This window comes from Tympanuchus pallidicinctus, unplaced genomic scaffold, assembly GCF_026119805.1.
Source record: "Tympanuchus pallidicinctus isolate F22 unplaced genomic scaffold, pur_lepc_1.0 scaffold23, whole genome shotgun sequence".
Taxonomy (NCBI): domain Eukaryota; kingdom Metazoa; phylum Chordata; class Aves; order Galliformes; family Phasianidae; genus Tympanuchus; species Tympanuchus pallidicinctus.
Window position 1 is genome coordinate 1,017,263 of NW_026294740.1, and position 17,108 is coordinate 1,034,370.

General features: G+C 48.6%; 1 protein-coding gene across 1 annotated transcript in view; it reads left to right on the forward strand.

Annotated features, from left to right (window-relative positions):
• Window positions 1-17,108, forward strand: part of DNAH9 (dynein axonemal heavy chain 9) — a 188,826-nt gene that overhangs the window by 16,524 nt on the left and 155,194 nt on the right. Inside the window, exons 10-20 of the mRNA XM_052688193.1 lie at window positions 286-400; window positions 2,273-2,341; window positions 3,546-3,672; window positions 5,533-5,788; window positions 6,851-7,092; window positions 8,977-9,112; window positions 10,404-10,600; window positions 10,681-11,105; window positions 12,540-12,762; window positions 14,598-14,764; window positions 15,088-15,958. Coding sequence (XP_052544153.1) covers window positions 286-400; window positions 2,273-2,341; window positions 3,546-3,672; window positions 5,533-5,788; window positions 6,851-7,092; window positions 8,977-9,112; window positions 10,404-10,600; window positions 10,681-11,105; window positions 12,540-12,762; window positions 14,598-14,764; window positions 15,088-15,958 — 2,828 coding nt within the window. The remainder of the gene's footprint in view (window positions 1-285; window positions 401-2,272; window positions 2,342-3,545; window positions 3,673-5,532; window positions 5,789-6,850; window positions 7,093-8,976; window positions 9,113-10,403; window positions 10,601-10,680; window positions 11,106-12,539; window positions 12,763-14,597; window positions 14,765-15,087; window positions 15,959-17,108) is intronic.

The window sequence follows — 17,108 nt, forward strand, 5'->3', positions numbered from 1 at the left end:
ACTGAGCGGGGCTTTGCTCCTGCTTGTGTGCTCCCCAGTATGAATGCATGGTGTTTCTCTTGTATGCAAAGGAGCAAATTCTTCCTGGGCAAAGTCTGCCTCTGTGTCAGCTCCATTTCTAACAAGAGCTGGCTTCCTGATTGATCAGAGCCGTTCTCAGATGCTTGCGTTTAAGGGAGAGAGCTGGGAAGTTAACATGGTTTTGTGCAGACGAGTTGCTTTTCGTGTGTCTTTGAGGTTAGAAGGGCCGTGTTCAGTCAATTGCAGTTTCAATGTTCCCCCCAGGCTTCCCTGCTGTGCATAAGAACATGCCACCAGTAGCTGGAGCCCTGCGCTGGGCTCAGGAGCTGCGAGCGCGGATCCAGGCACAGTTTGGTCACCTCAGGCACATCACACATCTGTGCGTGGCTGTTCAGCTAAGTTGTTTCATGACTATCTTGGTATCTTTTCTCTAATCAATCTGATTTTCTTTCTGTACCGAACATCATGCAATGCTTATAGTTTGAAATATTTCCTAGTTGAAGAGGAGTGAAATGGTAGCACTGCCTCTTCAGCTTGCCAGGAGTTGCTTTTTAAGGAACTTGTTAGCTGAATTTGTTTGGAAGTGGTTAATAGGCACAGTAGTGGTTAATGGGCTTTTGAGCTGTGGTTCTAGGTTGCAATTACAAGACACATTGGAACCTTTTTCCCTGCAACTCACTCTGTGTGTGCTCCAGTACCTCCCTGGGAGCAGCCCAGGCCTAGGCTGCAAGCCCTGCTTCTGGTATCACCCAGTGGAGGGCAGAGAGATGCTGGGCCGGACTCCGCTGGGCTGGGTTGGTGGAGGGGAGTTTCAGGTTGGTGAACACATGAAGACTTGTCCTGGGCACTGACAGAAAACAACTTGCTCAACACCAAACAAGGGAGCGATCTCACACAACCAAGGAAAGAAACTATGCTGAGATATTTTTCACCCCAAATTTTGTTCTTGTGGGTCATCTTGGAGAGAGGCGGTCTTGCACTTGCACTGCTACACCTAGTGGCACTGTGTGTAGACTTCAACATTCCTGAAACAATGCATAAAAGCCCCATAAGTAAACCTGTGTTGGACCTAGGATAATTGAAGGTACCCTGGAAATTGTGTTGTGGCTCACCGGAACAGCTTTACTTGAGGCTGAGTAAATGAATCCAGGTTTTTAATGTGCTTGTCCAAACTAAGCCATCTCCATCACTGTCTAATATTTGTGTTCTTCTCTCACCTTCATTACCACTGTGAGTCTTTAAGTGCAAGTTGTTCTGCAGCAATAAAGACATCTCTGTGGTGAGACAGGCTCTTGGACCATTCCCAGCAGAGCACCCAAGTTAGCACATGCGTCTTGTTTGAATTCAAATAGTGAAGTTTATAATCCATGAAGAAGGACCTGGATCTGCATTTCACACTGATTTTCTTTCCTCTGTTTGGAGTGGTTAATAACGTGCCTGCAGCAGTGGTGGTGTGATTCTGTTTCCTACAGTGCAACTTGAAAGAAGGAAAGGATTAAAATAGAAGGAAGTTGGTTTTGCTGGGGCTTGCACAATGCTTGTCCAGCAGTGACCTCTCAAGTGCTCCCTGTGCTTTCAGCTGAACTTGCAGTAGATACCAGTTGCCCTTTGAGCTCTCTGAGAATTTGCTAGGTTTTAAGTGAATCTAGTTTTTATCAAAACATTCTTGAAAATCAACAACTTTTCAAGAAGTCTTGAACCTGGGATAAAATTCTTATCAGCATTACTTTGGCTGGCTGCCTCCATGGTGGCTGGGGTTCTGCCTCCTGCACTGTGGGGTGCTCTTCCCCGCTCCCATGGTTCAAGGGGCACAAATCTGGCACTACAAATAGCTGTGTCCAACAGGAGCCATGTGCTGCTTCTTTCTGAGCCTCTTTGGTCTTAGAAAGTGGTGGCTGGTGAGCAGAAAGTTGCCATGCTCTGCGCAAGTGCAGCGTGTGAAACTGGGAGTGTTGGACGTATTAAAGAGGCCAGCCTTCCTCCAGCTGCACTGATACCTTCTTCCCCTCTGGTGTGTGGTTCCTGTTTTGCAGTTTGCCAAAAAAACACTTGAGAGGGGTTGTCCAAGCCCCACTCACTCTTTATGGAGCAAAACACTTTGGGGTGATGTGGTGGGGTGAAATGGTCTCCAGTCATCTACAATCTGTCCTACAAAACGGGAGGATGAGCTTATGAACTTAGGAAGGGGTAAATACAGACTGCAGCCTTGCAGAATTACGTGTAATGCTGAGTTTGTCTGTTTTGCTACCAGCTGCCTGGACTCTACTGAAGGAAGAATGGTGTTGGAGAGGTATGAAGAAATGCTCCAGTTGCTTGACAGGTGGGTGGCGGTGCAGGCAGGACTGTAACTGTACAAAATGATGTTCTCCTCTATGCCACCTACCAGTGTACTTGCCAGTTCAAGGCCTAGCAATGTTCCTTTCTAAGCCAGAGAGGGTCTTCTGATGAGAGAAGAGGAGAAATCCTTTTGCTGTGTGCCACAATCTATTTGTGATGCCTTGCAGTGGGAAGCTTTCCTGGGAGGAGCCAGCAGAAGCACTGGTCCAAGTTACTACTGGGTGTAGAAGTTGCTGCGGTTGACAATCTGGATTGACCAGAAGTTGAGCTGCTGTTGTTCATTCCCAGAGTGTATCTACACTGCCTGTGATGTGTGTTTTCCACAACTCACAGTGGAATTTATTATCACAGACTTGGTATCTTACAGTTTGATGTTAAATCTGATCTGGTCGCTCTGGGCTTTCCCTTGTGAAGTGACACCTCCCCAGCCAGGATTCATCTCTGCAGGGTCTGCTCTTTCTTGGTCAGCAGTGCAGGTAGCCGACACGCAGGATCGCTGGGAAGCACAGGGCAGGTGGAGGCAGCCTTGGTCCTGATGTTCAACCGCCCCCAAAAAAGCCACTGAGTAATCATGATGCATCCTTTCATAAGGGAGCAGACCAATGGGCAGATCCTGGGTGACTTTGACAGAATTGTTTGCTGGGTGACGTTCTCCAGAGCTCTCAGGTGACAACATGATTCAGAAGAGACTTTGCTGTTTGGGTGGTTGTTACCATCCTTGTCATGTGAGCTAATGGGACCCCGCTGCAGTCTTCAGAGGTGTCACTGAGTTCTCCAAGAACTGGATCTCCATGAGGCTGATGGTTTCTCACTTCTCTAAGATAAGTGAATGCAATGGTATCCAGCCCAGGGTTTGCATGGGTGTAGACACCTGTCCTGCTTAGAAACATTGGAAATGCCCAGCAGTTGCTTACCAGTTACTTCTAGCCAAATGCCTTAGAAGTCTGTTTCCAAATCAGTATCCTCTGATAAAAGTGGTACTTAAGTGCTGTTTGTCCTCCCGATTTGATACTGTCTCTGTTTCTTTGGGTGTTTGTCTTCAGAATCGAGTTAATTGTGGAAATGATGTGAAAGGCTTTTCTCATCCTTTATGTTCAACTTTCAGAAGTGGGCTTGGCTTCGTCTGCTTATACACCTGTCAGCTGGCTAAATAGCTATGTGATGAATGTGTGGGTTTTTTCCTGCAGGTATCAAGAAAAACTGTACGTAACCTGGTCCCAGACAGTCTCTGAGAAGTCACAGTACAACCTCACTCAGCCGCTCGTCCGGCGAGAACCAGAAACCAAACTGCTCACAGTCAATTTTGATCCCCAGGTAAAAACTACTGCCAGCTACCTTTCCTGCCTGTCTGCAGGCATCTCTTCCTGCTGGGCTTTTTTTTTTTTCTCACTGGGCTCCACTATAGGAAGGTGATTGGGTGAATTTGGTATTAGATCTGTTCTGCTGACATCTATGGATCCCTTTTATGATGAGTAACATGAGTATACCACTCTCTGTTTCATCTGTCTCCTGAGAAAATAACAGGATTGAGGTTTTAGCAGAGCTGATTCTAGTGAAAATCAGTTGTGGGATGTAGCAGGGCACACAGATGCTTAAGCATCTCCAGATTAGACTTGGTGCTGGTGTGAAGAGTGCTGGAGCTTGAGATCCAGTGTTTGCTTCATGTTATGTGTATATGAACTCTGGGCTACCCAAAAGGGTATAGCATAAGCCAGGAAAGGTTCATTTTGTTACAACAGTATCGTGGCTGTGAGATTCTTTTATTGAACTGCATGAGGCTTGGAACAGATTTAGGGTGTTTTTCCAGTACCCTAAGATTTCTTCTAAAGCCTGTCTTGAGCACGGACGGACCATTCACGTCGCCCAAGGTAGAATCTGGGGTCCAAACCATCACTGAGATTTTTCTGGGGCCTGGTGCGAGCCAGTAACTGGGAAATGTAAAAGTGTCATTTAATGGGAGAAACTAACTCTCAGGGTCCTGGGGTGCATTGGCACCAAAACCTTCCCACTTTCCTAGGTCGGCTGCAGTTTTAGTGTTTAGATTTTACAGCTCATTCAGACTTGGCCCTCAGTCAAAGGATTTGTCTATCTCCTTGGAACCTCCTTTCTAAGTTGGGAGCCAAGTGGCCTCGGGATGTTTTTTACCCTTCACCTTGGGGTTTGGAGCCTATGATGTACTGAGCATGCCTGCTCTCATCTCCCGTGCCAGTCTTCATGTACTGCTGCTCTTCTGTTCTTTGCTTCCCACAGTCAGGACAGTCTGATTCCCTGGGTGCCAGTTGAGCTCCTTCATTCCCTCCAGGGTGGATGGGAGCACCTCGCTTTGCCTCAAGGCATGTGTTTGTAACCCTCCAGAAGAGTCTTTGAGAGCTCTCCTCTCTTGGAAGAAGAGGAAAGGAGGACTATGTTTTCAACCCCATGTTAGGCACGTCCCAGACCCAGACAAAGAAGAAGAGAGGGGAGCTTGTCTGTATCTCACTTGCCCTCTTGCCCCTTCAGCCCTCCCAACATGTGCAGTTCCTGGAGCACTTTACCATACTAGCTACAAAATACAATGAAGATTTTTAGTCTTAAAAGTCACATATGCTGGAAGATCTTACTGCTCCCTGCACTGCAGGCTTGCATTTATACTGGGTTTATAACTGAATAAAGCTAATTAATCCCAACAGTCACTACTCCAACTGGGGTGAGGAGAGGTATCCGGAAGGCTTTGCTGGTAAGTGGGCACCCTGAGTTGGAAGGACTTGACTTGCTAGGTTTGGGCCATGGTGTTTGTTTTTTATGCCAGTCATCTCCAGTTAACCAACAGAACTGGAATCTGGTCCATCTTTCCCTTAAATAACTGCTAAGCTCTTAGACAAGAATATTGCTGAAAAAGTATTGGTGAGGATGGCTAAAAGAACCAGAGTTCATCGTGGCTTTTAAGGGTTGCCTGGAGTTTACTTGCTTGGTAGTTACCAGAGCTGCCTGTCTTTGATTGGAAAGAGAACTGGTGACAGAGATCAGTGGAAGACAGACAGAGTACAGACTTGGAAGTGTCCGGGTGCTTTTCAGAACATGTTGATTTATTAACAAAATAGCAGGCAAACCCTGAAACGTTCAGACATTGGAGAGTGTATGCTGGGTGAATGGAGAGGATTGCTCTGTGTTCAGCTCTTTGCCTTGGTTTTCCAGTTGGTTTCAGTGCTGAGAGAGGTGAGCTACTTGTCTGGCAGCCAGATGGGAAGCATCCCACCAACAGCAGCAGAAATCTATTCCTCCAAGGAGTCGTACCGACAGATGGTGGCCAGTTTGGAGCTAATGGTGAACAGATACAACAAGATCCTGAAGACAGTCCTGGAGGTTGAATACCCTCTAATACAGGAGCAGCTGCGGGATATTGATTTCAAGCTGAAAGAGGCAGAGGAAACATTGAACTGGAAGATGGAGGGTAAGCTAGCTAAGCACTGGGTAGTGTGAGCTCAGACACTTGGGTCTTGTCACATTCCCCCGTGTACCCAATGTCTGTCACCTGGCTCCCAGCCGCACTTCTCAGCCCGCAGCACAACAAGGGGTGGTGAGGTGAAGAGCAGCCCCCAGCTTGCCTGTGCTCTTCCTGTTCCCTTACTCTGCTGGCCTGGTAGATGGGATCCTGCTCCCTTTGGATTCAGCCTGGAGAATGCCAGATTTGGGTTTGTAAAAGCTGGCAAGGCTGAGGTTAAAGCCTCTTTTGTTGCCTGTGCTGACCACCCAGTGCTAGTCCAGGCAGCCCGTGTCTAGCTGTGTGCCTGGGGCACTGCTTTCTCCTGGTTTACAGAGAGTGGGGACCTTTGGCCCAGCCGTCTGGCACTGGAGTGAGCTTCTCCCAGGGAGAGGCAGAGCCACCTCGATAGCTTTTCCTTAAGGATGAAGTGCTGCAGCTGGAGTTGGGTATTGCGTGACTTTGGGATGATTTAAGTAGTGTTCTTGCTTGATCAGTTTTATCTGCAAGGCAAAGCAGAGGAAAACAATTTGTTTCCTCTTGGTGAAAGCAAACTGCTCACTGGTGGAATATATATTTCTGTCATCAGGCTTGTGGTATGAACAGGAACAAATGTCCTCCCTTGAGAACATGCAAAGCAGAAGTGCTCATGCTGAAAAGCTCTATTCAGAGAGCTCCATTGCACAGTAAAAATGGAGGGATTTTCCTGCAGACGAGTCTGAAGTTCTCTGCATCTAAATGTAACCCTTGCTGGTGCCTGAGGCCATGTTGTGGGTGCAAAGTCCCTGCTCCAGTCATGGTGACAGGGTTGCTTAGCCTGCTAACTGTGCTGTGGTGCGTTGGGGTAGGATGGAGCTCACAGTGGTTCAAGGCAGGAAGCTGCTGTCGGATGACGTGGTCAGTCTTGCAAGCAGTGATGGGTGAGAAATATATGAGACCTTAGGAAAAAGATGTCAGAGGCTAATCTTAAAGGTATGTGAGAGGTTGCTCAGCAGCTCTGAAAATGCAGTCAGTCATCTTATTTCTGGCCAGGTGTTTGGGACCGCATCTCCATGGTGATGGATGGTGTCCATGACCTCGAGCAGAGGATACAGAAAGCCAAAAGCAATGTTGAGGAGATCCAGAGCTTTGTGCGATCATGGGGGTCACCCATATTTGAGAGGAAGGATGGGAAGAAGGAATCACTGCTGAACCTGGAGGACTGCCAGGACCGTCTGGAGAAGCATTACAGCCTGGTCCGAGAGTCAGGGCTGAGGATTCATTCGCTGATGACGGTAAGGGGGGGAGATCCCCAGGGATGTGTTGTCACTGTAGTTTCTCTGTGTTTCTCCCCTCTTTTGAAGTTATCCATAGCTATTTCACCTCAAAATCAACTCTTTTAACACCTTTGAAAGTTTTAGGCAGTGTTAATTGACAATACCTTTGATGATTGAGTTGGTGTGGCTGTGTGCTGGCGTGTTCCTGGCTGGGCATTGCTGGAAACACAGCTCAGGACAGGAGTGAGGGCAGCCACAGCCCGTTGAAGGAGTCGTGGCTGTTGTGGAGCCACTAGAGGGGAGTCGTGTATCAGGCTTCAGGCTCCTGCTAAGAGGAAAGATCTCCCTTCAAAATATTTACCTGAAAATACAAAGGCAGCTGCTGACCTTTCTGTTTCAGAATTGTTGTCCCCTGAGGAAGCAGGAGGTGATGCTGGTAGTCCAGGGAGAAACTAAGTGATAGGAGAAAAGCTGCTGTCCAATACTTTGGAGTTTTCCACTGACATTGTCATTGCTGAGAGATTTCATTGCAGTGCAGGAGAAAACCCAAAGTTCTGCTTCGCACCTTCTGGAGCGATGTGCTTCGTATGGTGGGCACAGCACCATGGCCTGGAGGGCAATGGGTTTTAGACCCAAACCACTCTTGAGGGTCTCCACTTGGCCTTGGGCTCTGGAGACAGCTGACTGACCTGCTTGGGACACCAAGCTCTTGCTGCTCACCTCACCTTGCTGTCTGCAGGCAGTCCTGGACCTCTCACCATTTCTCTGCACACTGAACCAGGATGAGGATTTTGTTCTGCTGCTGTGAGCGTAACAAGCTCAGCCCCCTCCAGCTATCCAGCTACCACCCAAGAGATGAGTGCCCTCCTGTGGTAGCCAAGGAGGGACATGGCCTTGGGGTCATAGCATCAGGGTTCATTAAAACATTGGTGATAAGGGAACTTTGTTCAACATGGCAAAGACAGTGATGCCTTCAGTCAACTGTTAGTACTGAGCTCATTCATATGAGATTCTCTCTTTTCTAGTGTCAGCTTTCTGCTGCCAGTTTGTTTGCAAGGCGCCAGAGCCCTACTTCGCCCTGTTAGGAGCTCAAGCACCCAGCTGCAATGTGTCAGACTGGGAAGCAGCAACTTTGGGTTGGATAACTAACTAACTAACTAACCCAACTGACAGTGCTGTCTCCCATGTGCTGAGCTGCCACACCAGCACTGGGGTGCATGTTCTCCTGTGCACCCACATGTGAAATACATCTGAGATATCCCCTAAGTATGCGTGATTGGCCCGCAGTGATGGACAGAGTGGGCTGGTTTCTGCTCTCAGCAGGCTGGACCTTGTTGAGACTGTGACTCTTGAGAGCCTCCTTGGGAGAAGGAGCACTCAGAGGACATGCCAGGGCTGGGGACCCAGTCCCAGTGGAGCCTGGAGGCTGCTGAGAGGAGCAGGGGGTGGGCAGCCTGGCTTTGTGGGGGTGCAAGAAGGAAACCCAGGAGGGATGAGTCCTTGCTGTGGCTCAGAAAGCCCTGAGTTTCATGGCTAGGAGCTGACCTGGAGGAAGGAAGCATAGCAAGATGAGGAGTAAGGCTTTTAGCAAACCCTTTGTTTTGTCATCCCAACCATTCTCTAGTTTTGTTGTTTAAAAACCTCTTCTTGAATTTGAAAGCTTAATGATCTTTTCGAGATGTCCATTTGTTGGACAAATTTTAAGCTGTTTCAGGTGACAGCAGTTTCTGACAGAAGCAGTCACCTGTCTACCTGGGTGTTCAGTAACAACTATCCGGTTTCCAGTCCCTCCACAAGGCTGCTACCCGTGGGCTCCCTGGCACATATCCTTAGCTGTGAGCAGCTCTCTTGCAGAACAGGCTCAGCCCTGCTGAATTTCAAGGTGTCTTTGTTTTCTTCCAGGAAAATCAGAGCCTCTTAACTGCAGACCCAGCATCTGATGTCTGGAAGGCCTACGTGGATTATGTGGACGAGATAATCCTGGATGGATTCTTTACTGCCATTGAGTGCTCACTCAAGTACCTCCTGGAAAACACAGGTAGCTGCTGATTCTTTTCTTCTGGCCACAGTGCCTGCTTCAGTCTCACCTAAGGGAAGTTTCCTGCTCCTCTTTGCAGAGAGCCATGCAGTGGGGTCAGTGGGCTATGCCCAAGGGAATGGGGTGGATGACTTTTCTCTCTCTCTCTGATGGAGATTGCAGCATTTGAATCCCTTGTGTGCAGCAGAGATGAGATGCACAGCATGGGGCTGGAGGAAGCAGCATTGCTGGAGTCAGGTCTCCCTTGCTGTTTTCTGTTCTGTACTTTCCCTTGTGCCTGGAAGTTGCTCTTTTCCTGCCTTCTTGCTGTGCCTCTTGTGCTGTCTACAGCAACTCCAGGTTGGGTGAGTGCCTCCATCTCCTGGTCACTGGAGCAAAGCATTGCACAGGGAAGGTATGGAGAGGACAGTGCACCATTTGTGGGGACTGGATGGACTAATTTGGGGGATCATCCCAAGTCTGAATACAGCTCAGATATTGATCTCCCCTGCTTTTACATTTACAAAGCATCAGGGGTATGCCGTCTTTGACTTGTGAGCAATCTTAAGAGCTGATTCTGTTGTTGAAAGGTAGGGAAGAAAATCTCAATCCTCAGGCAGCAGGCCAGCAAGGAGATGAGGTGGGTTCAGGAGATTCTTCCATCAGACCTCCTGCCTAAGAACATTGTGGAGGTGCATTTAATTCTGCTGCAAGCATCTTGTGTTTACCTAAAGCACGTGTCCAAAAATGCTTCCCCCTTGGACGTGAGGGACACTGAGTTGGGAATTGAAATCCAAACAGTCTTGTTTAAAAACACGCATGTAACTTCAGATTTGAATTTGGTTTTCATTTCCAGTTGCTGTGGTTTTTTTTTTTTTTTTTTGTTTTTAATGTGTTTCTCCAATAAACCAAAATGCCTCTTGGTTCCTGATGTTTTTCTCCTCTGCAACTTGTGCCCTGTAATTGTTCAACTCTCAGATTCCTTTTTGATTAGCTAAAGAGCCTGGACTCCATAAGGCTCCATTCCACAGCATTATTATTATTTTTTTTTTTCCAACCATTTAATCATTCTTGCCTCATCTGTTCTCCGTTCTGATCTGTGGCTACTGGAACATCAGAGAAAAAGCTAGCAAGCCAGCTGTGCTGTTTGCAGGCAGAATATCACAGGACCCTTGGAGTGGGTGTCCCTGGTCACATCTGCCAGTGTCCTTATAGGGCACAACACGAGTGTTGTGTGTGGATGTCAGTGGTGACTCGAGGTCATTTCTCTCAACCTGAGGAAGCTGCTGATGTCTCTGTTCTTCCTTGCCAGATCCCAAGGCAGGGCTTGCACCCCTGTTTGAAGTGCAGCTGGATTTAGTGATCCCAGATTTGATTTTTCGTCCCTCCTTGGAGCCCGGCACAAATGATGGTTTCTATGACATGGTGGAAAGCCTTCTCAATGACATCTACAGGATCTCCTCACTGGTGCCCAGGCTGGCCGAGCACAGCGGCTTCCCCCACTACCAGGTCTGGTGGCTGAGCTCTGCCTGCTGCCCCGCGGCAGCACGGAGGCCCCGCTGTCACTGTGCTCTGCTTCCCTCCCCTAGGCTGACATGGAGGACATGGCTGACCTGGCTGACGTGCGCCACGACCTGATGGGCCGCGTGCAGGCCGTGATGGCGGCCTGTTGTGAATATCGCAGCAGCTTCGATCGCTACTCATACCTCTATGGGGATGACAGAAGGGAATTCTTCCGCCAATTCCTGCTCTATGGGCACATCCTCACCGCTGCAGAAATCGAGGCTCATGCAGAGGATGGGGTCCCCGAGACACCCCCCAGCCTCGAGCAGTTCAGGGAGCAGATCGACTCCTATGAGCGGATCTGTGAGGAGGTGAGTCGCATCGAGCCCATCAGCGTCTTCCATTGCTGGATGAAAGTCGACGCGCGGCCTTTCAAGGCGTCCTTGCTGAATGTGGTTAAAAGGTGGAGTCTGTTGTTCAAGCAGCATCTCATTGACCACGTCACACACAGGTAAGAGCTGTTCCCACCTCCTCTCTCCAGCACCTGTATTGACAAAAATGAGTTTTCTCTCCTCTTGACTGGACATTCAGTGCTTAACAAATACAAGAGCAGGAGTAGGAGGGTCCCTACTTCTGTCAACTTACCACATGCCCTGCAGCTTCCATCCCCTGCTCTCTGTTGGGAACAGATACTGCTGAGTGGGTAATGTGGAAATAGCTCTGTGGACTTGGTGCTCTTAATGTCCTACATGCAGGTCCTCCCAGGACCTGCTGTGCGGATTTAGGTGGGATGTCTGTTGTCCATTTGTCCTGATCCAACTATTCTGACAGTCATGAGGAGGTACTTCAAGGTCACAAAAAAGGGGAGTTCTCCAAACAAGTTTTGAGGTCCTGTTCTCCTTGCTCTGAGTAGCTGCTTGGTTACCAGCTTTGTGCAGGGTGATGCATCAGGTGATTTATTTCAGCAGTTGCAACTGAAGGCCACTGTAGCTCTTGGATGCTTACAAGAAGTATTTGCAGACATTTGTAGTAGTGAAGGTCACTGCTCATGGTGGATGGTATGACCTTGTTGTGGTAATTTCACCTGATGGGCAGCTCACCTTCACCACACTGCTCTCTTACTCCCCTCCCTTGAATGAACAGGGAGAGAAAATATGATAGGAAAGGCTCAAAGGTTGAGGTAAGAACAGGGAGATTGCTCCAAACTACCATCATGAGCATGATTGCACAAGGAGATGTTCTCCAAGTGGTGCTCGTGGGCTGCAGGGGGACAGCCGTCTGCTCCATGGGCCTGTCCTGTGCTGCAGATTTCTTTTGCTCCATGCCTAGTGCAACTCCTGCTCTCCTTCTGCACCGACCCTGGGAGCTGCAGGATTCTCTCTGTGCATTTTAGCTCTCCTATCTCTGCTGCTGTGCAGCAGTTTTCCCCTTTCTTCATTCTGCTCTCCCGGAGCACAGCCAGCATTGCTCGCTGCTCAGCATGGGTCCCTTTTGGAGCAGCTGGAGCTGCTGCTCTTGTGTGACATGGGGCAATCCCATTGCATCCCTTTCTACCAAGCCCTTGCCACATAAACTTAATACACGTGTTCTTTTCAGGACTGTGACTTTGATAGATAATTTCTATGCCAAGAGCTTTTTGTATAGTTTTACAACCAGGCAGACAGGAGCTCTTGCTTGAGAGTCCTTGACTCAGCAGTTTAGTCTTCATTAGGTGAAGAATTTAAGAACACATCTTGGCCCAGTGACATTCACAGAATTTAAGCAGGTGCTTAATGCTGTTTTGAGAACAAAAGCGTGGCGGTGCTGGAAAAGACCGAAGATCCAGGAGCTCATTATGCCTCTGCTGACTGTGCCCAATAGCAGGCAAGGTTAAGAACAAGGTAAAGCTAGTAAGGAAGCTTCCCCCACGTTCCTTTCATTGTGTGTTTATTTATATGCTGTATAGCTTGACTGACCTTGAAGAGTTCATAAAAGCTGCTGATGAAGGTCTGAGCAAAAGAGTTGAAAAAGGAGATTATAATGGCTTGGTGGAGATTATGGGTCATCTCATGGCCGTTAAGGAGAGGCAGAGTGTCACTGATGCCATGTTTGAGCCCCTGAAGCAAACCGTGGAGCTGCTGAAGGCGTATGAGCAGCAACTGCCTGAGGAAGTCCATAAGCAACTAGAGGTGAGTGAGAACTCAAACAGGAGTTGTCAAAGAGAATGTGACCTTAATAGCATTGCAGTAATACTGAAGACCCCACTCCCAGTCATTAGAGGGCCTCATTGGATAGTGTTTTGCTATCGTGGGATGTGCCTTGATAACTCTAAATTTTGGAGTTCTATTGAGATTTTCTTTTAAGGCAGAGATTAAGCCTTTTGTTATGTATGAAAAACATAGAATTGCCTGCTCCAACTCCCAGCGATTACTTTTGAAAAAATTAATGCATTTTCAAATGCATCTGTTAATTAGGTTGAATTATAATTATTTTTAAATAAGCCAGTTCTTGGCAACTGTGGAGATGGGGAAGATAATGTTGGCAGAGGAGTTGCTTTCTCAAAGGACTTCATTCCTCCTCTGGGTCTGTAAAACCAGATCTCCCTGACTCAGAGGATGTCACTGGGAAACAGGTTCTGAAAGTGTTCTGACACCTTTACTGGCTCTGACTGAATTGGTTTTCTTCTGAGAATTCCTTTTTCTTCGGTGAAAGGGGCCATGAGATGAAGGTCAGAGAACATTGTGAGGTACCCAGCCAGCCCTGGGGGTAGCAGGAAATTCTTCTGTGGGTGCTCCATCCATCCAAGGCTGTGGAGGGGCCCTGGGCAGCCTGAGCTGGTGGGGAGCAACCAACCCATGGCAGGAGTGGGGCTGGAGGGCTGTAAGGTCGCTTCCAACACAACCATGCTGTGATTCTGTGATCCGATCTTCTTACAGTGGAGAAGTGCATGGCTACGGGCCCATGGATGCCCTGTGGTCACTGAGTGCTGTGTGCAGAACCCAAGGCTGAGAGTGGGGCCTTTCTTGGAGGTTTCCAAGGAGGTGTCTTATGCACCTGGGTAGCAAGGACTCCCATTCTCTGATGCAGGCTTGGGTGGCAGCTGAGTGGGGTTTGGTACTTCCTTGGTTTCCTGTTTTGTTGGTTTTTTTTTTTCCTTCAGATGCAGGAGAAAACAAACAAATTGTATTCTTTATGGCAACATGGAGTTGAATGGTTGAGTCACTACTATATAGGGTGGGAAAAGCAGGAATAAGTTGCTCTTAGTGCCTCTCTCTCCATGGCTGGGCTGAGCTGGAGCTGGTGACGAGGACAAGGAAGCAGCTCCGTGTGCGCACTGACAAAGCAGAACCCTGGGATTCAGGGACAACAGAGCCCTCGGCCAGTATTGGTGTCTGGGCTGAGAATGTGGCCCAAAAAGCCTAGTGAGAAGAAATAGATAAATACATCCCTTTCAGAAGGAAATCCCAGGTACAGCGGGGGGGTTGTCAGCAGCACTGTGTGCCTACAGCTTGGCTGCAGACCTGAGAAAGGAAGCAGACTTATTTAGCACCAATTTTATATACACAGACTGCAGGGATTTGCCCCAGAGTCCTGCTTCTTAATTAGCTCTGAAAATCCATCTGATCTGATGAGCTGGCACAGGCAGCCCGTCCTCCTGCCTTCGGCTGCTCACAGCAGTCTCTGGGTCCCGCTGGGCTCAGTGTTAGCAGCAGTGTTCTTTCTCAAGTATTGAGCCATCGTGGGAGCCCAGAATTTCACATGGGGCCCTTTGTTAAATTATTGAAAATACTTTTGTGATGAGAGCAGCTGGTTGTAAGGTGCCAGTCCTCAGTATTCTTCAAAACTCAGAATCCCACTTAAGTTTTATCCCAAACTGTGTGTTCAGCTTTTCTATCATGGGAATTCTTCCTTACAACGTATGGCGCAGACTCAATTGCTGTTCTGGGTTTATCAATAAAAAGGTCAGATATGCCATCTATCAGGTTTCAGATACACCCTACCATTGTTCAAATTTTGCTTGCAGGAGCTGCCAGAAAAATGGAACAATATAAAGAAGCAGGCGATAGCTGTGAAGCAGCACGTGGCTCCTCTGCAGGCGAACGAAATGGCAGCTCTGCGCAGGAGCTGTGCAGCCTTTGATGCTGAGCAGCACAGATTCAGAGAGAGGTTTCGGAAAGAAGCACCGTTCAGGTAAAGGCAAACTGCAGCATCGCATGAGCCCTAAGGAACAGAGCTTGATGAGGTCATCTCTGAGCGTCTGTAGCCTTTGCATGCCTGCTCACAATGTTGTATCTCAACACCTGGCGTGTTGCGTTGTTGGGAGCACTGTCCAGAGCTAGCAAGACATTGAGCCTGGGTGCTGAGTGCATAGTACTGCTTAAAAGTGGTGTCAGCACTGGCATGGGGAAGCACCATCAGTGCATACTACAGATGTTTAATTTCTGCTTTGTCTCTTGGAGGCACCATTTGTTTAATGTTTTCTTCAGAAGTTGTTACACTACGTTTCTTTCTAGGTTTGATGCTGAAAAGCCTTATCAGCTGCTGGATGCAAAGAACATTGAGATTAAACAAATGGAGTCAGCCATGACCTCGATTTATGAATCAGCTGCTCTGTTTGAAGTCATGGTGCCAGATTATAAACAACTGAAGCAGTGCAGAAAGGAGATGTGTCTTCTCAAAGAGCTCTGGGATGTGATCTCGGTTGTGAACAGCAGCCTCGAGGACTGGCAGACCACCAAATGGGTGGATATTAATGTGGAAAACATGGATCTCGAGTGCAAAAAGTTTGCAAGAGAGATTCGAAGTTTGGATAAAGAGATGAGGGCATGGGGTGCTTTCACAGGGCTGGACAGCAGAGTGAAGAACATGCTGACGGCCCTGAAAGCTGTGGCAGAACTTCAAAATCCTGCTATTAGAGAAAGACATTGGGGTCAACTGATGCAGGTGACGGGTGTGAAGTTTGTGATGGACTCTGACACCACGCTGGCTGATCTTCTGAAGCTCTGCCTGCATAACTACGAGGATGAGGTTCGTGGAATTGTGGACAAAGCAGTGAGAGAAATGAGCATGGAGAAGGTCCTGAAGGAATTAAAACTGACCTGGAGCAACATGGAGTTTCAGTACGAGCCTCACCCACGGACAAACATCCCGTTGCTGAAGTCGGACGAAGAACTCATTGAAACTCTGGAAGACAACCAGGTGCAGCTGCAGAACTTAATGACATCCAAATGCATTGCTTTTTTCTTGGAGGAAGTATCTGCGTGGCAGAGGAAACTGTCCACTGTGGACTCTGTCATTTCTCTCTGGTTTGAAGTGCAGCGTACGTGGTGTCACCTGGAGAGCATATTCATAGGCTCAGAAGATATACGGACGCAGCTTCCAGACGTAAGAAAGCCCAAGTTTTCTCTTTCGGTTGGGAAAGGGTTGAAGAAGATCCTCCATGATCTGAAATGGGATTGTCTGTAATGCCATGTTCCCCAGAGTGGGACTTCTCTCCAGCTGCCTCTCTTTTGGCAGAGACTCTGGTAGTGATGCAGTAGTTTCCCTCGCCCTGCCCAGGGATGGTTTTGTATTGTAGATTATGCCTGAGCTGAGAAGCTAGTTTTCACTGTAATGGAGCAAATACAGAGGTACTGGAGACTGAGTGCAAGGCTGCTAGTCTCATTCAGTGCTGCAGGTGGGTTCCCTGCTTATTTGGAGGATCGAGGACCAAGGTAATAATGGAAATGCTGCAAGACCTCCAAACAGACCTGAGCCAAGCAGCTCTGGCAGCATCTGCTTCCATGCCTTCAGTGCTGCTGCAGAGTGAGAGCAGATGTTCACTTGCTTCAGCAGCTGGAGCACACTTGTCATTGGTGACCTCGGGGTGCCTGTAGCAGCCCACCTTCCAGCCTTGCACCAAGTTCTATTCATTACTTTGAAAATGCTCCAATCTGGTTCTTGGCCCCTCTGGACCACTTGCATCTATACTGAGGGATCTTCCTTTGCATGGGCTGGAGTTGGCAATGTCCCCATTGTCCCCATCCACACATGGTGTCAGGTCCTGTGTGCGGAGCCAGGGTCTGTCACCTAAGGTGGGTGTGCACAGCCCAGTGTTGTCCTGGTGATGCACCACACTGGTGCTGTCCCCTTGTCCTGCTCTGTATGGACTGCTAACTCCCACAGCTTTTCTCACTGGGCAGTATAGACAGGTCCTAAGGACCAGAGCCATGAAGGCTGTACCATGTGCCAGCATGCTGTTAGTATCTGGCAACTCTTTGATGGCATGTGTGAAATCGCTTTGTGCTGTGGTCTGCATCCTGCTGGGCAGCTGTCTGCATCTCAGTACCCACCTGGCAGGTGGCACAGACCAGAAACTCAGTGTTTCTGGAGGATGAACCTCCTCAGGATGCACCCAGGGCTGGGGAGCACTGTGCCAGCAGGGCATGGGATGTACTGGAGCCTCCTTGTGCCTTGTGAGGAGGGCTCAGCCCTGGGGCAGGGCTGCCAGCACTGAGTGCAGGGTAGCATGGAGATGCTGCCAGGAGAGCTTTGA